This window comes from Elgaria multicarinata, chromosome 9, assembly GCF_023053635.1.
Source record: "Elgaria multicarinata webbii isolate HBS135686 ecotype San Diego chromosome 9, rElgMul1.1.pri, whole genome shotgun sequence".
In the NCBI taxonomy this organism is placed as follows: Eukaryota; Metazoa; Chordata; class Lepidosauria; order Squamata; family Anguidae; genus Elgaria; species Elgaria multicarinata.
In genome coordinates, this window is record NC_086179.1 from 94,562,512 (window position 1) to 94,589,181 (window position 26,670).

The following is a 26,670-nucleotide window of genomic DNA, read 5'->3' on the forward strand; positions in this document are numbered from 1 at the left end:
TGAAAGCAATCACGTTTCTGCTATCCTGTAGCATGTAAGTATTGCCTTGAGCAGGAAAGCTTTTGTGAACCGAAGAAACGATTTCTTCCTCTCTCACACTCACCCCATTTCAGACCAAATGTGATACAGAATAGTAAATAGGTCAGGTGTAGAATGTTCTCCGTATCTAAAGATTCTAGATTCAATTCATGATATATTCAGTTGAAATGATCTCAGGTAACAGGGCTGGGAAGGACTCCTAGCTGAAACCCTGGAGAGCTTGTAACAAGTAAAGTAGGTAGCACTGAGCTAGATAGAGCAATGATTTACTCATTATAAGGCCGCAAGGTCTTATAATGACTTATAATGACTATTCTTATAATGACTAGCATAGGTGTCATCTATAGATATATAGATATCTGAGGCAAGGAACCTTTGTGGATGAGTTGCAATGCTGACTGAGGATAGATTTTGTGCATTTCATGTTGTGCCAAATCATTCATATATAAAATTAAACATTAAAGTTTAATCTACCCAGCTTCTCCTACTCTGTTTACTATCTTGGCCCTATAATCATTACTGTGGTTATCTACTCATGTGTTTTCCTCACCAGTGGAAGAGGAGATAGCAGAAATAAGATGGGTTTGTCATGAACTGTAGTGTAAAGTGATCTGATTGCACTTCTCAAGAGTTGTTTTTTTAAAAATAAATAAAACAACTGTTCTTTACACACAAGCAACTCAAAAGTCATGCCTTAGGCACTGGAAAATTGAAAAGTCTTTAAGAAGTCAGATTTATTTCTCTATTTTGGTTTGTTCTAATCAACAGCAGAGAAGAGTGCTGTGTCTTGGAAGCTACTGTCTGTAGAATGGAAAACATAGGATGCCATATGTTATCTATTTTAAACTTTGAACCTGCAAAAGTGTCTGGGATGGGAAAAATGCTTTGGAACTAAATTGTAATGCATCCTAACCAAAGCCATTTATTTTAGAAATGCTATGGGTGTGGCTTTAGGGATTGGATTTAGGGCTGTCTATTGGGCGGTATAGAAATGCAATAAATAAATAAATAAATAAAATACTAGTTTGTTAATCATATGAATCATAATGAGATGCATAATTTTGCATATTAAAAATTATTATTCTTAGAAAGTATATTGTATTTTTTAAATAATACATAAATACGTTATAGCAAGGGCCATCATGCATTCCCTCCAACATGTAAGAGAATGGGAAATGTGTCTTCTAACATACGTCTATAGATTTGAGTACTTGAATTAGAAGTATTTTTTTAAGAAAAAAGATTTTAATGGATTAGTATAACCAGCTAATCAACTAAATAGCGCCGTCCTAACTGAAGCAGAGGAGTTTAGGAGAGGATTTGAAAATAAAACTACCAGTATTATACTGTCCTTACACAAACTTATTGTGTGGCAAGACTTGGAATATTGTGTACAGTTCTGGTCAATGCACTTCAAAAAGGGTATTGTAGAGTTGGAAAAAAGCAAATTGATCAAGGGGCTTGAGCAACTCTCCTATGAGGAAAGGTTACAACAGTTGGGATTGTTTAGCTTGGAGAAAAGGTGAGTAATGGGAGACGTGATAGAAGTGTACAAAATTATGCCTGGTGTGGAGAAAGTAGTTAGGGAGACACTGTGTGAGCAGAATACTGGACTAGATGGATCCTTGGTTTGATGTGTTTCTTCTTACACTCTTGTGAGCTTGCACGGCTACTCTGACCAGTAGTATATTTGTAGAGGCCAAAGAACAGACCTCTATCAGAGGTATTTGGCAAGGGGAGACTGGGGTGAGGGGGGGGGGGGAAAGAAAATTGTGCTTTCCTACTTGACATTTGTTCATTCTTATTTGGAATAAGTATGCCTGGATATAGCTGCTTCTTGAAACAATATTTCTACATGTTTCCCAAACCCACTTTGTCTGTTGTTTTAACTTGTGGAGCTAAGTAAAAATAGAAAACACAATTGCTGTGGCTAGGGGCTGTGAGGAAAATTTTGAAAAGAGAATTGTGAAATTGTTTCTGCCTTGGCATAATGTGTAAAGTATTCTTCAGCTAAGTGTAACAGTATTCTTCAGTGCTCTGATGGTTTGGAAATCCTTTTTTCCTTAGTAACTTAGGATATTTTTCTTCCTTGCTACTAAATGTACTCGCCAAAGGACAAATTTGTTTTAGTTTCTGGAAAATTGCAGTTCTTCCACATGTTGCAGGTTCCAATGGCAAGTGAGGCTTTGAGAGCTATTGTCCATTGGAAAAAAAACCCACGTTCTTTAATTCTAGTGAAGCAACAGATACTTAACATCTGTAGAAGCAATTCTCCAAGGCAATGCTGGTATTCTACAAGGACTGACTCTCTCTCAATCTCTCTCTCTCTCTCAGAAAGCCAGGAAAAAAATTAATTTTTGAATGGACCATGCACAGCAGGTGGGTGTGGTCTGAACAGAGCACATCTGGTGACCCTACTCATTCTTATTTTAAAAGCTTGGCCATGTTGCATTATTTATTTAGCTATTTATTGCATTTATATACCGCCCCATAGCCGAAGCTCTCTGGGAGGTTTACAAATATAAATATAGCGCCTCTGTGCATGGAACCACAAGTGGGGGATCACAGAATTCAGTTCAATTTAGTTGTTTCGATGCCGTGGCACTCCCTGCACATACTATCAGGATGCTGCCAAAAGGGTTTCATTCTTTGCTGAATTCTCCTCCTTTTCATTCAGGAACACTTACTCCAAGTTGTGGGTTTCCTCACACCTATTCCACATTTGTGGGTGCAGGAAATACTCTCAATGCATTTATGTAGTATCACAAAATAAGCACTGCTCTGGAAAAGACCTTGCCTTTTGGTAGAAAGAAGAGGACTGGCGAACAGAAGGGCTCAGAGCCAAGCTACATGCCATCTGCAAGTGGCGCTGCCACTTGCAGATGGCATGTAGCTTGGCTCTGAGCCCTTCTGTTCGCCAGTCCTCTTCTTCCTCAACCAGGTTTGCTACTTGTAAATGGGAGCTGGATCGTGCTAGTCAAGGATAGCAAGGTATAGTGCACTGCAAAAAAAAACTATATGAAGCGCTCAGTCTCAAGGAGTCTGCTCCTTTATGTACGTCTACTCAGAAGTAATCCCATTGGGTTCAGTGGTACTTATTCTCATGTAAGTAATAGCCTTAATGTTGTAAGAAGCTCTCAAATGGTTGACTGTTGACCTTCATAATTAGTGAATATATTGATAGACTAATTTTTTTTAAAGGATTAACTATGACACTTTTGCATGGCAGCAAAAAAAAAGGTATGTCAAATTTGTAATTTTGTTGGCTGCTTATAGTTTAGCAGGTACTGGTAGAAATGTAACTTGGCTAGTGACAAACTATTGTAAAACACTAGTGTAAACTAAATTAATACAGCAAAGAGTAAGTTAACTTTGCAGTTTTCTTGTAACCAAGAGCAGTTTTCCCCCCTCTTTTCAGGTTCTTGGTCGTTACCAACCATTTGCTGAAGTGCCCGGAGTTGGTCAAAGCCATGTATGCCAAACTGAGCAATCAAGAAAGGTAACCCCAAAAACCAATGTGGGTTTTAGCATTTAGCATTCCATATAGAGTATCCTGTTCACATGATTTGAAAAAAAACTGTGTGGTTTCATAGTTGGCACAGAATCTCTAAATACATGTTTCTATGTCAGTAATGGTTTTAAATTGGTTGGTTAACATTACAATTTAGCCACAACTGGCAGGGATTTAGATAGGAGTTGCAGAATCCAGGTTGGCGCTCTTACTTTGTAAAGAATTACACACACACACACACACACATACAGAGAGAATAAAGACAAGATTTCATGCTTTTGCCTTGATTTCATAAGAGCACCACACCCTGTTGTATTATATGGTCCAACTAGTGCCATCATTTAATAGCTATGAGGAAAAGAAGAAATACAAAGCAGATATGCACAAAATAAGTTCAGATGTGCTTCACCCAATAGCAAAACTAGTGCATAATGAACATGTTTGCCTTCAGTGATGTATGTGTGTACACACACACATACACACACTCATGCTCACACATTTTGGCCCTGTGGGGAAGAAGAAAGACCGAGGGGACAGGAGCAGGCCGAGGAAACATCGGGGCCTGCTCCTGTTGGACTCTTCCCCCACCCCCACAGGGCAAACTGCCATCTTGGCCCTGTGGGGAAGAAGAAGGACCGAGGGGACAGGAGCAGGCCGAGGAAACATCGGGGCCTGCTCCTGTTGGACTCTTCCCCCACCCCCACAGGGCGAACTGCCATCTTGGCCCTGTGGGGAAGAAGAAAGACATAGGGGACAGGAGCAGGCCGAGGAAACATCGGGGCCTGCTCCTGTTGGACTCTTCCCCCACCCCCACAGGGCAAACTGCCATCTTGGCCCTGTGGGGAAGAAGAAAGACCGAGGGGACAGGAGCATGCTGAGGACTCATTGGGGCCTGCTCCAGTTGGACTCCCCTCCTTCGGGAGCAGGACAATCCCATCAGCCCTTTTCCCAGTCCACTTAATTTCTCTCTCTCTTTACCTCTTCCCTCCTGAACTCCTTTTCCTTGTGTGTCATGTCTTTATTAGACTGTAAGCCTGAGGGCAGGGACTGTCTTTTTTGCTAAGTGTAAGCCGCTCCGAGAGCCTTTTTTGGCTGAGGAGCGGGGTATAAATATGATAAATAAATAAATAAACATATACTCAGTGTAGAAAAAAGCAAACGAAAAGAAGATACGATGCAATTTATAGGTGGTGAGCAAGATACACTCTTTTGAGATCACGGCCTTATTTTTCTCTGAACTCTTTTAAGTTCGTCGCAGAAATAACAAAAACTATGTTTAACACTTATTGTGGTGTAGATCTTGGGATCTAACTATTGCAGGTTTGACATTAGGAAATGGAAGTGATTAATTGGAAATCGTGATCTCAAGTAGATGAGGCAGGGAGCCAAATTGATTTTAGCTCAGGATTGGTTTATTGTCTGCTTTTTGGACCAGACTGGTGTCCTGGACAAATAGATTGGCAGAATGTTCAGGGTTTTATAATAGAGAAAGGACTTTCTAATTTCTAACAGCTGAGGCACAACTTAAATACAATTTTGCACAAAAGGAGTCTTGATGAAGTTACCTACAGCTGTAAACAGAACAAGGCCTCCTATGCAGTTATATCCGAAACTAATGATAATCTAATGGTATGATTGATTGAGGTGAGTACAGGTGTTACACAGCAGTATAAGAAAGCTTTGAATTGCAAAGGGGTAGATGACAGTGGTTGGGTGGATGCCTCCCTGGCTTCTAAAGTTAGGTGATGGGGGCTTTGATGAAGCCATGTTTGGGGCAGAAAATATATGTGGACATTAAGGTTAATTGAGAAAGATGAGCCACTGTTTCAGCCTTTAGGATCCAGCTGTTTCTGCATTCCAAAGAGTTGGGGATTCAGAATGGATCTTGAATGTCTTGTGCCTAGCCAGCAAAACATTAGCAGGTGCCTCCTAAACTTTCAGTGGCCAGGCATCGTTCCAAGTACAATTTAAACGGCTGGTGCTTACTTTTAAAATCCTGCACTGCTTGGGAGCAGGCTACCTGAAAAACATCTACTTACATTCACCCTGCCCATTCGCTGTCATCAGCATCTGAGACCCTCCACGGAATGTCTCCACCATCAGAAGTGAGGTGAATGGTGACTAGAGAGAAAATCCTCCCTCTAGAGAGACCCAACTGGCTAGGGTGACCATATGAAAAGAAGGACAGGGCTCCTGTAGCTTTAACAGTTGCAGAGAAAAGGGAATTTCAGCAGGTGTCGTTTGTATATATGGAGAACCTGGTGAAATTCCCTCTTCATCACAACATTTAAAGCTGCAGGAGCCATACTAGAGTGACCAGATTTAAAAGAGGGCAGGGCACCTGCAGCTTTAACTGTTGCGATGAAGAGGAAATTCCACCAGGTTCTCCATATATACAAATGACACCTGCTGAAATTCCCTTTTCAGTACAACTGTTAAAGATACAGGAGCCCTGTCCTCCTTTCCATATGGTCACTCTACATCTGGCACTTAGTTTGTTATCAATTTGGCACAAGGCAAAACCATTTTCACTTTCCAAGTTTTTTATTATTAAACTGTGGGTTATTTTATGGCTGCCAGTTTTTATCTGTTTATGCTTCTCAATGTTAGCTTGTTATATATTTTTGCTGTATAAGTCATCCTAAGGATATTTATACTGAATGGCAACAAAGAATTTTAAAATAAATGCAATCTGTTTTCTCTACATGTTGAAGCCTTGCTAATGACCACAGAAATTGCTTCAGTATTTCATAAAGCTACTTTATAAGCTACCTGTAGCTTGAGTTTTTGCTGGTGGCAGCTGTTGTCCACAGGCTTAATTAGTTTCTTTTATTGTTCACTTATGTTGAAAGTAGAGACTTTTCTTTTGTATATGTAGCGCAATGGAAGAAGATAAAATCAAGTAAGAATATTGGTAAGAGTATATTAGTCTTTGTAGTATAAAACCTCATTATAGACCTCATTTTTAAAAAATATGTTTTTAAAAAGGCAGAGTGTGTACATTGTCTCTGTGTGCACAGACCAAGCTTGCAAAATGGGCTTTAGTGCCAATAAAATTTTCTGATGGTCATTAGTTGGTCCAAAACGTGACTTTGTAAACTAGACCATAGGAGACTCACTGTCTCATACGGAGACAAAAAAGGGGTACAATTCACCACAAGAGTGACAGGGTTACTTAGGTGTCCTTTGCAGCTGACTGAGTCATATGGCTAGAAAAGGACAGATGTGGTATTTAGGTTGGTTGGAAAGTAGCTTGACCTTAACAAATAGATGCGAATGCCACTTCCTACAGTAAGATGGATCTTCCAAACACGTTCTGTAAACAGGTTTGTTTGTTTTTTAAAGAAAAAGATACATGCAGAAAAATAATGGGTTCCCTCTTTAAAAAATAGACAATTTACTTCACTAATTATACTGTTGAATGATGTTAATATTTACAACTTTCAAGATATTTCTCAATGTCCAGCTCTCTCCATAGGCCTAGGCTGACCATATGGAAAGGAGGACAGGGCTCCTGTATCTTTAACAGTTGTATAGAAAGGGGAATTTCAGCAGGTGCCATGTGAAATTCCCTCTTCATCACAACAATTAAAGTTGCAGGACCCCTGCCCTCTTTTGTATGTGGTCACTGTAGTGCAGCTTTAACTGTTGTGATGAAGAGGGAATTTCACCAGGTGCTGCATGCATACAAATGACACCTGATAAAATTCCCTTTTCTATGCAACGGTTAAAGATACAGGAGCCCTGTCCTCCTTTTCATATGGTCACCCTAATTATAGTGATGTCTATTGAATGTGAAAATAGATTTTGTCAGGGCTGTTTGAACTGCTGGGCCTTTTTTCAGTACTGCAGCAGCCTTGCTGCTCAACTTACATGGTGGATGTCTCTCCGACTAACCTGAGTATATAATGTTGCTTGAATACATTTGTACTGTCATTAAAAGGGCAATGTAAATAATTTTTTTTAATTATAAGGGCAATGTGAATATTGTTGCTCTCTGAAGTGCAGATGAACATCATTGTCCCACATTTGGCTGTTCGTTCTCACAAGACATTTGTGTCTGTTTGTTGAGGTTGGAGATAGTCAGCAGCTCTGTTGACAACTTCTGAAGTTGTCATGAGCATGGTCCTCTGCTTTATCCTGCAAGCTAAAAACTGTTTTATTGCTTGGCCTCACTGATTTATTAAATCCTATAGAAGAGATGTTCATGTTAGAGGATCTTGGAATAGTCCCAGTTGCCTAAATTAATGACAATCTACTATCAGTTTTAAGCAGACTTTATTTGGAATAACGCCTTATTTCTTTGTTGATGACTATGGGGAATTTGATGAAAGCCATAAGAGCTTCTTGTCTTGGTACATTTTCCAGGGTTTGTTCTATTGGTGCCCTTGATCATTTGCAGAAAAATATCTCTCCTTCCCATAATTTGTCAACATGTCTGGGGAATTAAATATATGTGTGGTACTTGAAATACAAATTTACAGTTACTTCTTAAATGTCAGTACTCACATCTGAATTGCAAATATTATATTGACAGAAAATGCTGAGCAGACCTTGAGTGTGCTCTGTAAAGGGAGGTTTCTTAGAGCAAAAAAGAATAGCAGTAGAATCTTCTGTTTTTCAGTAACATTCAATTGTGGTATAGTGACGTAGGGTTCTAGGCAATATTAGTGCTACTTAGAGTAGACCCATTGAAATTAATGGGACTTAAGTTAGACTTACATTGCAAGTAACACAGTCTTATTGTACAAAAACGTGCTTCTTCAAAAAGCAAGAATAAAACTGAACTTCGGTGCTGAAATTCGATGATTAAAGTAAATTTTAGTAGAGTATCCATACACAGTGTACAGTTTTTTAAACTAGTACAATTGGTAAACTAATGAAAATACTTTAAATTTTTATAATGTTAGTTCTATTTCCTCTACCTGTAATGTTAATCTATATACCTAAACCTCCTTTTCATTGATCGGAAGAACATGACAAGTTTGTCTGTCCTCACCTTTTTATTCGCATTGACTGTAGAACTGTTAACAGCCTTTCTCAACCTGGGGCGCTCCAGATGTGTTGGACTGCATCTCCCAGAATGCCCCAGCCAGAGCTGGCTGGGGCATTCTGGGAGTTGTAGTCCAACACATCTGGAGCGCCTCAGGTTGAGAAAGGCTGTGTTAAGCAATAGCAATCTGGGTAAATAAAATGAAAGGTGCGAAAGCTGGACATGACTTAATAAAGAGCTGTCTATGTAGATGACATTATGCTGCCTTTTGAACATCCTGCTCAGTCAATTGTGTATTTTTTCATTTGATGTCATTTATAGTTTAATTCTAGACCAGATTTGGTAATCGCTGCAGCCCACCGTGGCTTGTGGTGCCTGGTGGCAGTCATGGATGTCAGTCACTGTGGTTTATCGTGTTGCTTGTGAGGGTGGCTTATGAGAGGGTAACACAGCCCACGGGTTATGTGATGGTTGTTTCACCCTCGCATATGCCTTCTTTGGCGAGTTCGCAAATGATAAGACACAGCCTGCCATGACTTAAATATTCAGAACAGCCACCAGCCCATGCAGCAACCCACTGTGGTTTATATAAGCCACAGTGGGCTACAGTGATTGTGTAATGTAAATCGGGATAAAACCAAAATAATGACCAGTGACTGCTGATTCTGCTGTGCAAGTGGCCCCTCACTGTTTGCACAACCGTGATTTAGCGCTTCCTGATCTGAGCACAAATGCTCATTTCTCGAAGGGGGCAGGTCAATGGAGCATGTCATGGCTTCTCCACTCCAGGGAATTCTGGATTACTTGGATTATCTAGATGCATTTCAGTGTGGCCTCAGGCCAGGTCATACGACAGAGGCTGGTTTTTTTCACCTTGGGGGGCAATCTAAACTGGGAACTGGACAGGGGGTTCTGCAGGACCTCTCTGTTGGTTCTGATGGACCTCTCAGTGGCCTTCAATACCTTTGACTATGGTATCCTTCTAAGACATTTGTCTGAAATGGGATTGGAAGGTACCATTATACAGTGGCTCCAGTTCTTCTTGGAGGGGCAATTTCAGAACATGATATTGGGGGATTCCTGCAGTGCCATGGCTATTGGCCTATGGTGTCCTCAAGGTTCCAATTTATTCCCTATGCTATTTAATACATGAAATCATTGGGAGAGATTGTCCAGAGTTTTGGGTTCGGTGTTGATAATGGCCAACTCTCTCTCTCTCTCTCTTGTTTCCATCTAAATTCATGGAAGCTGGTCTAGTTCTAAATTGGTTTCTATTAGTAATGGATTAGATGAGGGCGTACAAATTGAAGCTTAATCCATACAAGACAGTGGTGCTACTGGTTAGTTGAAAGGCAAATCATGGAATAGGGTCTCAACCTGTGCTGGATGGACTTGCACTTCTTCTGAAGACTCAGGCATGCAGTTTGGATGTACTCCTGGACTCAGCTCTGAACTTGGATGCTCAGGTTCCAGTGGTGGTCAGGAGTGTGTTTACATAGCTGAGGCTAGTGTCCCAACCGTGACCATTTCTGATCTGGCCATGGTCATGCATGCCTTAGTTACATCCAATTTGGACTACTATAACATGCTCTCTAAGGGGCTGCCTTTAAGACTGTTCAGAAACTTCAGATCATTGAAAATGCTGCAGCCAGACTGTTGACTGAGACCAGTTACAGGGAGCACATGACTCCCTTGTAGACTTATATCAAATGTTATGGAGTTATACATGTTCAAGTTATACAAATAATTATTCTCTCAGTATTTTAACACTTAATTTTAACTTAAATTTAAATTTTACTGTTCTAACTCTGTATTTTAATCTTATATCAATTTTGCTGCGTGGTTTTATCCTGGTTGTGCTTTTTATACTGTATTTTGTAATTGTGCTTTTAACATGTTGGTTGTTTTATTATAGTTTTAATTTTTGTGAACCGCCCAGAGAGCTTCGGCTATTGGGCGGTATAAAAATGTAATAAATAAATTAGTAATTAAATAACAAGGATCAAAAAATTACATAATGGATTTACCAAGCAAAGAAAAAAAATACTGTTAACCTTTTGATAGTAGCCAGCTTGTTTAATAGTAGAAAAATTGAGCAATTCCTCCTATCAGGGAATGGTTCTTTTAACTGTTATGGTTCATAAAAGGAACCAACAAATTATGCGAATTGATTTTCCCCTCCTAAATGGTACTCTTTTGTTTATATCAGATTCTTGGTGGGCTTAAAATGTCATCTGCTATTTCTTTTCCAAAAGTACTGCTAGAATTATAAAATGAAATAAAGCTGCAACAAAATCTGAAGTTTCTTCTTCATGATTGGTCCTCTGCTAAAGATTGTTGTACCATTGGCCAAATTGCCACCTTTACCTAAGATGATTGTACCAATTTGGGGGAAAGAAAGGGAAAAATAAGTTGAAAGGAGAGATACTGACAGAAAGAGAGAGAGAGCTAAAAAAAAAAGGAGTATGCATGTGTATGAAATGTACATATCATGTAACACACACAAATATGTGGCGGAAGAATACCATACTAATATTAAATATTTTAAAAAGTGGATCCATATTGCAGATTGGGGTTTAAGACAGTCCTAGGGTCTGGAAAGGTTAAATGTCAGTGCTCTAGACTGTTCCAATCATTACATGGGCCATGATTATTCCAACCTCTATTGATACTGATTTTGGCTGCACTGTCCATGCAATCTTCCATTACCCTAAACTCTGTCAATGTCTATAGGCAAAGTGTGTGTGTTTTTCATTCCAGGACTATGTTATTAGAATTAATATTATCAGAAATCAGTGAAAATGTTTCAGTTACGAGTGAAGAAATCGCCAGATTTCTTGCATGCTGTTTTGAGGAGAAATGTCAAGCTGTGCTGAAATTGGCTTCTGTGGCAAATGATGCTGATAAGGTAAGATTCTCAAGTGTTATAATCAGGTGTTGTAAATATGAAATGACACCTAGGCCTAATCTACACTTACAGCCCTTTCGCAATAGAGGAGGGATTATTGTGAGGGTTCCCAGCTTCCACGAACAGGTCTCACGGGGCACACGCCACCGATTTTTCTCGCAATTAAAGGAGAGCCATTGCAGGAGAATGTGTGCCGCATTATGGCGGTTCCGAATGAGTATCGGCAGAACTGGATGGAACTAGGCAGATGGCTATGGGGCATGGATTTTTTTTTTAAAAAAAAGACTCCTGAGAGATGTGCACCAGCACAGATACACAGCAACACAGAGGGATAGGTACTGTGTCGAAAAAGTGGTCCTGCGCAGAGATATGTATGGGTGGTTGTTTTTTAAAAAAGACCTCGATGATGAAACACGCCAATGCCCATGGCCACGCCCCTGACAGCTGATTGGCTGTTTGCTGAGCCAGGAGCCCACGCCGAACAGCAAGAGCTTCGCGAACAGCCCACCAGCTGTGGACTTAGAGAGTGTAGCGAGAGAGATGGAAAAAATGTAACAAAAGTCGTCAGCGATATTCCTCAATAACTGAGGGGTCGACCCAAGATCACAGCGGGATCAGCTGTGCATCATGTGGCCCAGTAGGGACGACTTCGATATTATCCTGGAATAAATGGCCTTAATCTAGAGCTCTCTGGCTCTCCTGTGCCTGTAGGTTTCCTCATTCAACTCAAGGGAGGGAGCTACGCTATGCACACCATGTAAGTCATCTTTGTTGGGTAGAGCAGTAGACGTTTAAGTTTCTAAAAATAAATGTGAATATCCCTGTGTAGCCATGGAGCTTTCTCTGTTGAAAAGAATAGGAATGAATGAGCCCATTTTCCATGTGAGATATCTGAATCAGGGTGAGTCTATGGTATCAGCTGGACATCAGGAAAAACTTCCTGACTGTTAGAGCAGTATGACAATGGAACCAGTTACCTAGGGAGGTTGTGGGCTCTCCCACACTAGAGGCCTTCAAGAGGCAGCTGGACAACCATCTGTCAGGGATGCTTTAGGGTGGATTCTTGCATTGAACAGGGGGTTGGACTCGATGGCCTTATAGGCCCCTTCCAACTCTACTATTCTATGATTCTATGTGTATGAAGGCATTGGGTCAGTGTACTACAGAAATGTTTCATAGTACATCTCTGCAGCTACTTGCAGTATTGCCACACAAACTAGTTTTCTGACATTTTGCTGATGTATAGTTTGTAGTGAATTATGTGTGGTTTTTTGAACACAGATACTTTTCTGGCTCTTGCGATTTCAGTAGCCATTGCTCCTACCTTTGCAGCCAAAGGGGCTAGAAATTTCTGTTTTAAAAAAATGAACACTGAGATTCTTAAGATACTGAATTTTTGATATTTTGATTGCAGTTTAATATTTATGGGATGGGGGAACCTTCTTTGTGTGATTTCAAACTGGTAGCCTACTTCTCATAGGAAGCGCTAGTCACAATTCGGCTTCTTGATGTTCTTTGCGAAATGACATCGAATACTGGACAACTGGAGTGTTTGCAGGCATGTCCTGATTTGCTCAAGACGGCTGTCAGTAAGTTGGAAATCCATACTTTTAAAACTATAGTAGCTTAATGACAGTACTGCTTTGTGTTTTTCTTGGAAATATATTAAACAGTGGACGGGTGGCAGTTATGTTGAAAACAACAACAGAAAATGGTTGTTGTTGTTGTTATTATTATTTACATATTGCCCCATAGCCAAAGCTTTCTGGGCAGTTTACAAAACTTAAAAACAGTGAACATTAAAAACAAATATCCAAAATTTTAAACCATAAAAAGCATAAAATACAAACAAAACCGGACAACAGACAAAACCAAAAAAATTCCAGAATCTTTTTTTGCTGCCATACTGTTTTTGCTTGTTGTTCGTTTTACCTACCCAAGACTTCCTTTGGATTTTCTTCAGTCCTTTATATTTCTTCTCAGCAGTGCTATCAGCGGCTGGGATCCAGATGGTTCTATATAAGCAAGAGAATTTTGGGTTTGGTTTGTTGTTTAGGAGCACCCCCTTTGCCACATGCAAATCTGGGGAACTTTTAAAAGCAGTTTATGGTCTGACTCAAGGGTCAGCTAGAAGGGTCAGTATAAGTCCCAGAATCCCCAGGGGGAAACTGGCAGTTTGCATGTCATTACAGCCAGGATGAAGGCCTTCCTGAGGATACTGCCATTTGTAGAGACATGCTTAATAGGTAGGCGCCAGAGGGCTTTCTCCACTGTCACTCCAGAATGGTGGGGTGCACTCCCCTTGGAGTTACAATCGATTTCCCCTCTCTTTGCTTTTAGAAAAGGTGTCAAAACACATCTATTAATCTTGGCCTTTTATATTGTTTTTAGTAGTAGTGTTGTGATTAAAACCATAACAGAAACCTGTCAATATCCAACATAAATAGGACTAAATCCCCCAAAGTCATCAGCAATCAGAGACTGTGAGATTGGCTGTGAATGGAGTCCTGCCATACCCCAACTTTACATATACTGTGCAAGCATTATGCAGGCCGCCGGTGAACTCTCCCATGCCCCCCTCTCTCATTCTAGTGACGTTCTTAAAGGCTCCAGCAGCAGAATTCCCGGTGGGGTGGGGGAGCGTGCCATTTGAGAACGATTACTACTATTAGTCAGAGCTGTAATTCCTTCTGGCTTGGAAATTATAAGATAATATGCTTTTAAAAATGTTTACTATGGTCCAAAGGCATCCATTGCATTTCTTCTCAGTTGTAGCCCAGCAGATAACTAAACAATAATCTCTTAAAGTTTCACCCTGAGCAGTGTTTATCACTTTCAGTGCAAAGGAGTCTGCCTGTATGTTTAGAGATTAATAATCACTTTTCCTAATTTTGACACCAATAGCTTTTCCAAAACTAGTTCTGTTATACCTGGCTAATTAAACACAGCATCGCATAGAACATTGAAACCATATGTTAATATTATTAAAGTTCCCACACTTTTCTAGCCAGTAAGTATAAAATGATTCACACCGACCTTCTATGCATGTTACAAACTTAATTTAACCTTGTACTTTACGTGTTAGTTAACTACAGGACACCATCAGTATCTAAGCCATTACACTAGCCTTAATTGAACTAGTGAATTTAGGACTTGGCTTAGAATGTCACCTACAGAAACTTTGCAAATTATTTCTTTCTGAACATATATATTTTTGGTTTAATAAGTTGATTTATGCTCAGTTTCAAGCAATTTCAGCCACCTAGGTGGCTGAAATTGCTTGAAACTGAGCATAAATCAACTTATTAAACCAAAAACATATATGTTCAGAAAGAAATAAGTTGCAACGTACACATTGCAAATTGGCTTCTCCCGCCAGTGATTTATCATTCATGAGTGCCCTCTCACTCCCACATGGCTTCCCACAACCACTAGCAGGAGCAGCTAAGCAAACCAAGAACACACCCAACAAGAAAAGCCTTATCACCATGTTCTAACCCAGATCCTGGCTTGTCATTCACCCGACAAGTGAGAATTGCACATGAGTGTTTATACTTGATTTACAGTTCCTGTTCTTGGATTTGAGTGCGATGCTAAGCTTTTTCTTGCTGGTGAGTTCCTGGCTTAATTAGCCACTGTTTCAGCTGGGGGAGCCAAGTGGGAGTAGAAGGCACTGTGCACAAACATGCTGCTCATGAATGATAAACCAGGTTCCTCTAGAATTGTGGTTTATCAGTCTGAGCAACTGCAGCTGTTGCCTTTTGATAGGCTTTTTAACATGTACGTTGCAACCCATATAGATGTTTGAACTGATAGTAACATTCCTTTTTAATGCATGTCCTTTTGGGTGAGGGGAGTCACAGGATACACTCTAGATCCAAACCCACAAATGTCACCCCTCTGCTCTGAACCCAGGTGAAGCTGAATGCTGGATGATTCAGGATAGATAGTAGAAAGTACATCCTCTCTCAGTGCTACCACAAGATTTAGTGACGACCACTAACTTGGACAGCCCTAGAAGGGGATTAAGTAAATTTGTGCTGGATAAGGCTATCAGTGGCTGATAGTCATGATGACTGTATATTACCTCCACCATCAGAGGCACCTGTTGGAGAAGATGAGTGAAAGGGTGCTATTGCACCCATGTCCTGTTTGTGGACTTCGGTATCTGGTTATCTATTGTGGGAATAAAATGCTGAACTAGACAGATCTTCAGTCTGATCCAGCATCTTCTTTCTTTTTGAGGTCAGATGGCAGCCTGAGTTTCAAAAATCAGCCACTCTCCTTTGGATGGGGTCAGTTGTCTCTCCAGCAATTTTTGACCCTGCAAAGAGGATTATCTAATGCCAAAGTGCCACCCTTCCGGTTTATTCTACTGGAATAGATTATTCCAGATTTTAGTGGTGTTTCTTTCAACTGCAGTAAGATTCTAATAGATTTCCTTTCTAATTAGAGATTAATACGTCCAAAATGAAACTAATTTGCCATTAGAATGTCTATGATATTCATATTTTTAAAATAAGATTGTAATTTTCTCTGTTTAGATACTTTGCAGCTTACACATCTTGCTGGGAAGCAGACTGCAAATATCTTCACCGTGACTCATTCTGCAACGGGGCAGGAACCAATCTGTCACCCAGCTGTGGGCTTTAAATCACATCTAATTCGTTTGATCGGAAATTTATGTTACAAGAATAAGGCTAACCAAGACAAGGTAAGAAATTACTTGCAACTACTGCAAAATTCTGCAAGGATTATGTTCTGGCAAAATTTTGCCAGCATATTCCACCCTTGCTTCAAAGATAATGGCCCCGTTCAGAAGACACCTTAAACCATGGCTTTAACCACAATGAATAAGGGTTTTTGCCTTAGTCACCATGGTTAAAGCCATGGTTTATTGGTTTAAGGTATCTTCTGAATACGACCTGGCTTTCTGGCTTAATCAACGTGGTTAAAGCCATGGTTTAAGGTGTTTTCTGAATGGGGCCTTTGTAAACACATCATCTGTATAAAAAAGAATACTGACCTTCCTGTTTCTATGGCAGGTAGAAATGTATCTAGTTCTTCAAACAAATGAACCAAATCATGTACATACAAGTTAAAAAGAAGGGCCACCAACATACACACCTTCATAACTGGGATTAAGTCCGACAAAAGGCCACTCCTGCCTACTCTATTTTTTAGTAACAGTGTCTTGATGTAGGCTTCAAAACAGTATCAGCAACCTAGGATCTATATCAAGATGAAACTATTTCTCCCACAAGCAATTCCAATCAGTTGAATCAAATGTTGATGATACATCAACAAACACTGCAAAAAGTCTTGCATAAGACAAAGTATAACAAATCAAAAGCATGACAGGACATCTTTCCCTTCATGTACAATACTGTTAAGAGAGAGTCACTCCTCTTAAGTTGCTAAGAAAAAGAAAGGATGTCCAGCATGCTAATTGGTCTATAGTTCTGTGGAAGAAAGGGATCACCCTTCTAAAAAGAATTAGATAAACTATAGACAATTTTTTTCCATGGAGGGACAAAACCTGATGAATTCAACTACGTAAACAGGAACCCACCACAGAATAAGAGTTCTGCAGGCAAGAAATGTTTACCTGTGATCTTACTGGAATTTATCAGATGTTTGACCATAAAATAAGTTATTGGTTCCCAGCTAGGGAGAACTGTATAAACTACATAAGAAAGCATCAAAGAACTTATATAATTTAGTAAAATATTTAGTCCAATCAACAATAGAAATCTGAGCCTTTGCAATCTATCTTGCTTCAGTCAAACCATGAATTAATTTACACTCACTGTTTTGTGTGATGGCTGAACCCAGAACTTTACATTGGGATATATTCCATTAAAAAAAAAGATGTCTACAGAAGGATCTAAATTTAATAAGTTGGATTGCTGCTTCTGTTTTCCATTTATAATGTTGTCTAGAATATTTAGCCAGAGTTTTCTTAGCATTCAGGCAATCCATATCAAGCAACAACAACAAAAAGATGGACCAGCATTCTGATTTAAAATGCAGGGAGCAGTTAAACGGGTTTCAAAATAGCTACAATCTGCTGGATTGTGATTAAAGAGGGATTTTTTCCCCATAAAAGATAATAGGAACAAAGTGTTATCAATTGCTTAGACCTCATAAAACTTCTAAAAGAATGGCAAAAGTCTTTGTCCATTTCAGTATTTTAGTACCCGAGACCTGCCCCCCTTTCAATAATGGAAAGAAGGCTAAGTCCCAGCAGTATTAACGTTTAAGGTAAGCTTAAGGGGATAATGAATTGCTATATAGTTTGTAATAGAGACAAGAAGAAAAGGACAAAAAATTAGGTAATGTATAACACTAGTTCCAAATTATGTACTAAATTCCACGATCTTCACTTTCTGTATTTTGAGAGATCACTGAATACTCACAGCCCTTGGTTATACATAATAATTTCACTACCTGCAACAGTCTTGATATGATCAGAGTGGTGCTTTTGAGACTGGTATTAGAGAATTAGATGCCTGAAGCCTGCTTAATTTCACCAAAATTTGAATGGCAAACTTGCTACCTGTTCTGAAATTTCTAGGCTTCATTGTTCCTGAACTATGAAGTAAATTATGGCTGCACTGAAAACATGGAATTTCCCCTCTTCAGAGATACCAAGATTCCATAAGAGAGTAATCTTATGGCACCCTAGAAAGGTTGCAATTGTGACCTCATCAGAGAAGTCAGAAAGGGAGAAAGAGGTGCATGCTGGTGGGCAGGGAAGGGAGAGGCCAGGTTATGCAGTATCCTACAGCCTCTGTAGTCCCCTCCCTGGCCACTGAAATGTACATTGGCTAGACAGGTTCAGAGGCCCGTTCAGCTGCTTTTTGTATTTTAAACAGAGAAATTCTGTTTCTTCTCCCAAGCATATTGAGATGGAGCTGATTCTGGACATATTTCCCTAAAGTAGGTTTGGTCTACTTTAGATATATTTAGTTATATTCTGTACAGCACCAAGTACATTGTTGGTGCTATATAAATAAATAAATAAAAATAATAATATACTAGCTGTACCCGGCGTAACATACGCTGTTGTAGCATATCTTAAAGTTTATTAATTAAATACCATCGCGGGGGCTGCTTGGAGGCCGCTGATACAGTGCCGTCTTGCAGACCTGGGGGGCAGGGAGGTCGGGGGGAGGGGGAGCAGGTGTCCCCCCTCCCTGGGGTTCCTGTCAGCCTTGGGCCGCCCACCCAGCTCGCATGAGATTAGGCCGGGGCCTGGGGTCGCAGCAGGTAAGCGACCTCCCACCCGGCCACCAAGAACCCCAGCTGTGCCTCGCTCATGCTCCGGACCGTGGCGCTACCCCCTTCTTGGGGAGCAGGAGTGAAGAGGCAGAAAGAGGGGTAGGATTACCTTGGAAAGCCCGGAGGAGTCAGGCGAGAGACTTAGCACTTGTATCAGCTGTCGTTACACGTTGGTACTGTTGCTTAGCAGCCTGTATCAGCTGAAGCTTTTACGGAAACATACCTAAGCGTTTATATAGATTGGTAGCAGGAGCAGAATTAAAATTGTTCAAAGGTGCCACTGAATAGTTGGTACCTGAGAAATCTTACAGAGTCCACATTCCAATGACTGTATCTCAGCTTGTTAAACCAAGATATACACACGCTTTCCCACACACACAGCGCCCCTTTGCTCCTCTCTTCATGCCATGCAGCAAACTACGAAGTCGCTAATTAACCATAGTTTTCAATTTAATCTGAACTGGTAAGATAGGGTTGCCAGCTTCAGAACAAGCTGGGATATTAAACACTAGTTTGTGTTTGTTTCATATCATTATTTTTTCCAAAGCTGGTTCTGCTGAAACAGGAAACTTTGGTTAATTAGATACTTACTGGTTTAATCACAGCTTGTGCAAAGGGGCTGCATCTGCAGGGAATGTGTGCACATCTCAGCTTTATATGCTGAGATATGATCGCCTGAGCCAAACCAGTGTGAATTTTAGTTTCACACTCTGGAAAATATATTGCCATGCTCAATATGTGAATTAATTCCAATAATTCATGTTTTGTGTTTCAGCATTCAATATATATTTAAATTGATGAGAATAGCCCACTCTTCTGAAATGAGTGTTTTTCAGCTTGCCTTTCACTGTTGGCAAGTCATGTGGCTTTTTGTGTGTGATGTTTGTGGCTTTATAGTTTCCCTTGAGGAAGAACTGTTTGAAATGCTTTGCAATTTTGCTTGGCAGTAAAATATTCTGTGTGCCTGATGGCTTTGGCCTTCTACAGCTGCTTGCTTCAGTGAGACAAGTGGAAGGCTTTTGGTTACCATGCATGATGTGTACAGTTGTAATGATGGAGTGGGAAAGAATCTGAAATGGGGTTGGGTTCAGATACTGGAGACCAGCCCATTGTATCTGTTGAGTTGCTGTGAAAGCTTTCTGTTGTCTTTTTTCTTCTCTCTCCACTGCCCCTTCTGCTGCTGTGGGAAGTACCCACATGATCTGGGCAAATCACGTTACAGTGTATTGACCCATTGCTGTTGCTATGTGGGAGGAGGCCACAGCAAAACTGTTTTGTGGCAGCAATTCTACCACAAAGGTAATGTGTAGATTGTTCTGAAGCTGCCTGGTTTAATGTGTATTTAAATGTACAAGTACAGAGGTGTAAATGAATAGATGTAAAAAACAAATGTGTATTTTAAGCAAGCAGTACCCGTTTAAAAGAGTCATTGGTTATGATGAGAATAAAGGATTGATGCATTTTAATGAAACCTGAATCTTTCAACAACTTTTGATATTCTTGAAGGGAGTTATTGCTGAATTGACTGTGATACTTGGTAGGAGAAGAGGGGATTGCTTTACAATGTCTCCATTCTTCAGAAGGTTGCAGGGACTTGTAATAGACAAATGGTGGATTTTATGAGCAAGCTCAGCTGTCCTGCCAGATTTCAGTCTTGTTGCCTCACTTAATTTTTGAGTGTGTAAGGACCAAGGAAACTAAAGATTCACGAAATGTTGATTAAGTTGAAACACTCAAGGACTTAAAGCAGATGGCCATGATTATACTTAGTATGTTATAAGGTCTTTTAATTTTAATTTGGCAATGAAAATTGTATTTACTTGGAGTAATTATTCCCAAAATCCATCTATAATAGCTTTCTGAGATAGATTTGGAACACTCTTTTGGATTATCTCATACTGAGAACTGCTGAGTGATAGGATTAATGATCAAAGACACCCTGTAAATAATTTCATTAAAAAAATTTAAATTATTATTAATAAAACAAACTTTTGCCCTGATTCTGTGAGGGAAACTCATGCTTGTATGCATGTTTTTGTGCATGAAACAGATGTTCATCCCTATTCACTTTGCAATACCTTCCTCTGAAGTTATTTATCTCCCAATTCAGATACAAGGTTCAGGGGAGAGATTTTCCTCAGGATTGCAGGAGGGGAGGAAAGCATCAAATTCCTCTTCACTACTGTTCTGATCTCGTTATCTTCTCCACTTGCATTTTTAAAACCTGCACATTGGACGGAAAGACACATTGAGTGTTGCTTCTAGTTTGGTCCTAGGGCACAAGGTCCAGTCTGCAGTAACATATGGAAGCACACAACTGAACGGAAAAAGACTCATGTGAAATGTTATAAATGCAGAAAACTATCCATCATTTTTGTGTTCATTTCAAAAAGATGCAATGATGCATCTTTTAGAACATAACATTAAACTATGGTTTAACAGCACATGGATGGGCCTTGGCCTATGTGCTCCGCCTTCCCCAATACGGTGACAAAGAGGAGGTTGGAAGTATTCCATTTTTTAAAAAATGAACCGGAGTTGTTCTTCGTGGTCTCTGTGACTCACACACATATGGATTATGTGCCTGTGCAGAGCAGTCATTCAGAACATTTTAGAGCTAAGTAGATTTAGGTGGCAATCCCACCCCTAATCTGCTCACACTCTGGCCCATGGCTCCTGCCTGCCTCTCAGTTCCTTTTCATCCGCTACAGCAGCTAACAGCATTTGGAACATTCTCTTGACACATGGCAAAACAAAAATCTAAAAATCCCCTTCTTTCTCTTTTTTCTTCCTGTCCTATATTCTCTGAGTTTTTGTGCTGTTTTCTTTATTGCCCCTTTGGGGAGCATGGCTTCCAAGGCCTTCTTCAAAAACTCTGGTTGCTATGGCGGGACAATACCGTTGATTGATGGACACTCCAACTGCCTTCTCTGCCTTTTCCCCCTGACAGGCTTTTTCGGAGCAGGCCAGGTGAAGCGGAATGGGATGTCTCTGTACCCTATTGTAGCAATGAGCCTTCAAGGCACAAGCGCGCAGAACTGGCCTCTGTATATTGCCTCAGCATCCACTTACAAGAAACCAGCTCTGTCTTCTTCTCAGGTTTTTCCACTGCCATAGAAAGTGCTTCAGGGCAACTGTCCCTGTTATCAGGAGTATTAGCTTTTGTCATATCAACAGCCATACCATCCTCTGCTGTTTTCCTTAGAGGTATTTTGCTTCTGCAACAGTGGGCCCATTCAGAAGTTTTAACCATGGTGAATAAGGCTTTTTGCTTTATTCACCATGGTTAAAGCCGTGGTTTAAGGTGTCTTCTGAATGGGGCCAGTGTAGCACAGTGGCCTGGGCTCCGCTTCCTGCCTTCATCAAACATAACTGCTTGGATATCAGAGCACATGATGATGCAGCTTTTGGCAGAGCGCTTCTTTCTTCAATTCTGGCATGCCATCCTCCTCCTGTATTAAGTCTATTGCTTTTCAGTCACCCATATGTGTAAGTCACAGAGACCACTCAAATAAGGACAGGTTGCTTACCTGTAACTGGTTCTTCAAGTGGTCATCTGTGAATTCACACAACCTACCCTTCTCCCTGCTTTGATGCCTCACTTTCTTTTATTCTTCCACTGCGCAGACATGGAACTCAGAAGCAGGTGGGAGCCATGCCCAGAGTGTGTACAGAGGAGGAGGTGGGCAGGGCTCCCACCTAAAACTGTTCCGCTCTAGAACGTTTCAGGCGAGATTTCTGTGCTGGTGCATAACCCGTATGTATGAGTTCACAGATGACTACTCGAAGTACCCCAGTTACAAGTAAGCAACCTGTCCTTCCTTGTTTTATCCACGCTTGGGAGGAACTCTGGTTTTAAACTATCATTTATTCAAACATATCAGGATCAAACCATTGTTTAGTATTCTGGCTTGTTAACAAACCATAGTTTAAATTAACCAGTGTTCTTCTAGTTCTGTTATAATGAGAAACTGGTCAGTTTAAAAGCAGAAGTAGTTGTGTCTGATCTCCTCATGGCTGTTCCTGAAGATAAGAGAAGGTGTGTGTGTGTGGGGGGGGGTGTGCTATGTGCCCAAGGCACACAACTGCTCATGTTGGTAGTGCTTAAACCATAGTTTATTATTTGGTCTGCACCAGGGTATAGAGAGCTTGCTCCCTCAATTTACAGCTTGGTGCATTCTAGACTTCTTCTATGCACTCCTGAAACCATATTCATGATTACCGGAAGGAATATTAACTGATCCTAAAAGGTACTTTTTAAAAGGGCTTTTGGACATGTGAATGACCGTCACAGAGATAAACATTCCTGTCATGTCAGATTATCTCCAACTTTGTTTTCCAGTGGGGTTAGTTCACTGATTCCACGGTGAGTCATCGAATGCTGAGAAAGGAATCCATGTGTGAACCCATAGAGCCCACAGAGTAGGTCAATATTTTTCTTTTTGTGGACCAACTTTTTAGTGAGCATGCCAGACGGAAAACAAAACTAAAAATGGACATGTTTTTAAATGTGAAATATTTTAAAAGAACTTTTAAACTAATTTCAAGATAATTAAATAATATATTGCAAATCTAATATATTTCTTATACATGTATAAACCTGGGTGTGTCTGCATCCACTGCAGATTTTTTTCTGGGGTGTTGTTGTTGCTAAGCTGCCAGGTATCTAGAAAAAGCAAACACACTATGAAACCTTGGTAGCTTTAACTCTGACTTAAGAAAGCAGTATATAATCTTCTGATAGGTTGCTTCATGTATTGTCTCGTTCAGAAGTGCCCAAGGCATCAGTCGTCTCTGCACTGGAACGCTTAGTGCTACAATATATGCATACCTTGCTTATTGTATATTCTTTATAGTAAATATATGGGTTTCACAAACACATAAATCACAAAGGCAAGTTACAAGTTTATACAAACTTCAGTCATGTTAAATTTAATTAGCCTGGCTAATATGGATATGTTACTTAAATAAGATTCATGCAACTGAACCCGGACAGCTTGGACGACAAGAAATCTGCCAGATGTTGGTGGAGTGAATGCAGTTATTGGAGAAAAGCAAGCAACCATCAGAGAGCTGTGTGTCTACGTTTTTGGTCAGAACATCAGGGCAATATATATATTAGAAAACATGTTTCATTAAGTTTTCACTTACTACAGTATCACAGAATTACCTTTTCTATCTTGCTGCAGTGTGAGCAAATGTTAGATGCCCTGAAGTGGGAAGAAGACTAGATTGGGGTAAAGACTGCGCTGTTGTATTAGGACATTTCGGGAGCAATCCTATGAATGTTTAGACAGAATAAAGTCCTACAACTCACAGCATTCCCAAGCCAGCCATGCTGGGAGTTGTAGGACTTTTTCTGTCTAAACATGCATAGGGTTGCTTCCTTGATCTGTCTGAATTTTTCCTGTATTATGGAATCTTTGATAGGAATTGTTGCTTTCCAAGTTCTGTCATGGCCCAGCATCATAAACACTTCTTACTATCATTAATCTTTTTTATTCAATTACATCAACCTACAATGGTAAACGTTGATAACTGATCTGGGCTGAAACAATAGGATCGGAGAACGGATTGTCCACAGACATCACAAAGGCAAAAGGTCTATTCAGGATGGGCAAACTATTCAAATAAATAGCTTATAATGGTGACCTTTCCAGAAGTTTAGAAATTCTCAGTCTTGCATATAGACTGGTGATTGTGCCTTAATTATGCATGCAGATATCAATTCAGGGCCAGCATATGCATGCATAATTAAGGGTGCAGTCCTAAGTGTGTTTAGACAGAATTTCACAGGCAGCATAGGATTCCATCCTAAAAATTGATGTTTTCCCATTCTGATGCTTTTTTAATATCTTCAGGGTTTTTAGACCATACTGTTTCATATCACTGCTGCCAGTTTTACTCCCTTTCCTAGGCTAGATCTACACTGCGGCAGATGTCATTATGTGTGCTATGAGTTATAAATGCGCAAGACGGATATTAGCCTAGCCTCACTCAGGCATTGCTTCTTAAAGTAGCGGCATCTATGGTTGCTAACTATTCCGGGAACCCACATGCAATTGTAATTGAAGAGTTCCTTTAATACACACTTGAATACACACCTCCCTACAGGAGTGTTTCACCCCTTGCTCAGCTTCATACTTCATTGAAAAGGTTGTTTTATGCAAACATTCCAATAATACTATTTGTGAGCCATGGGCACCTGATATCCAGGAATAGTTTGTATAAGTCTTAAAATGAAGACTAATAGTATCTTGATGGTAATTCCATAAACATGAGAGCAAGGTTTTATTATTATAAAGTATATTTTTGGAGTTTTGCTCATACATTTCATTTGCATAAAATTCTAATTCCATTTAAATTTCTATGAGAAGGAATTTAATATACTGATTACATATAAAATATGAAGATTTTTACTGTATGAAAACATTTTTCTGTATGAAAGGTTGTCAAATGAGAGATATTTTCAGCAATGACACTGCAGACAATTTTCTGGGGACACTTGTGGAAACTGTAATCATAATCGCAATAGGATGTAGGGTGTGTCATTCTGGGAAGTTGCCACTGCTTGGGTGGCTGTGGATCTCTGCTTCAGTCTGCAAGTGAACCTTGGGAATGGCAATCTCTGCATGAGATGGAGACGTGTCTTAAGCAGAAGTCATCAATATGATCTACTATTATACACCCTCTTTATGGAGACCACTTCAACTTCTTAATCTGAACACTATTTTAAACAAAGTAGAGTATGTACTGTTCGTAACAAGATGTGACCTGTTTGATCATAGAATAGTAGAGTTGGAAGGGGCCTATAAGGCCATCGAGTCCAACCCCCTGCTCAGTGCAGGAATCATCCCTGACAGATGGTTGTCCAGCTGCCTCTTCAATGCCTCTAGTGTGGGAGAGCCCACGACCTCCCTAGGTAACTGGTTCCATTGTCGTACTGCTCTAACAGTCAGAAAGTTTTTCCTGATGTCCAGATGGAATCTAGCTTCCTTTAACTTCAGCCCATTATTCCATGTCCTGCACTCTGGGATAATCGAGAAGAGATCCTGGCCCTCCTCTGTGTGACAACCTTTCAAGTATTTGAAGGGTGCTATCATGTCTCCCCTCAATTTTCTCTTCTCCAGGCCAAAGCATGCCCGGTTCTTTCAGTCTCTCTTCATAGGGCTTTGTTTCCAGACCCCTGATTACCTACTGTCCAACTTGGCAGTGCTGTATTGGCAGCACATGGTTAAAAATAGCTGGCAACATTTGTCCCATTTTTACACTTGTCCTTTAAAAACAGAAATCGATTGAGTGAATAGAAAGCATCTACTGCATAGGTCTGGTGTGCCTGCCCTATATTAAGATGCCGTGATCACATTCAAGAGTTTATATACCATGTGGATGGTCAGTGTTTTAAATTATAACACATGTTCAATTGTAATACTACTCATGTGATCTATGTTGCAGTGGGCACTTGTAATTACACAAATGCGAGTAAAACAGGCCTTTAAAAATTAGGATGTTTGAACAGTATTTGAGGCCCAGTATTGGGTAAAAGGCGAGATACAAATAAATAGAACAACAACAATAACAACAACATAGTAAGATCAAGAATAATATCATGGATGCCCCCCATGTGTCCCATAAATCACACAAATGGAGTGATTTCTCTTTTTTGTGATTGACTGGTTAAGGCAACATTTGCATAACAGAACTGATGTGTCTAAAGTGTAATTACAGAGGGAAGCATTTTGGACTTTTACTTTTCAGTTAAAGCCTACATTGGCACCAATGACAAGAAGAGAGAGCAAGAGAGTTAAACTTCACCACCACTCCCCTGGTCCCAAGGCTGCTCAAATTTCACATTCACATAACAAAAATGCAATTGCATGAATTCAACAAATATCTAGTTTGGTCATGAGCCAACATAGTAGAATGTGAAGAGCT

General features: G+C 40.1%; 1 protein-coding gene across 1 annotated transcript in view; it reads left to right on the forward strand.

Annotated features, from left to right (window-relative positions):
- Nucleotides 1-26,670, forward strand: part of ATXN10 (ataxin 10) — a 116,321-nt gene that overhangs the window by 57,994 nt on the left and 31,657 nt on the right. The window contains exons 6-9 of the mRNA XM_063134344.1: nt 3,458-3,538; nt 11,304-11,451; nt 12,932-13,040; nt 15,996-16,165. Of these exons, the coding sequence (XP_062990414.1) occupies nt 3,458-3,538; nt 11,304-11,451; nt 12,932-13,040; nt 15,996-16,165 (508 nt within the window). The remainder of the gene's footprint in view (nt 1-3,457; nt 3,539-11,303; nt 11,452-12,931; nt 13,041-15,995; nt 16,166-26,670) is intronic.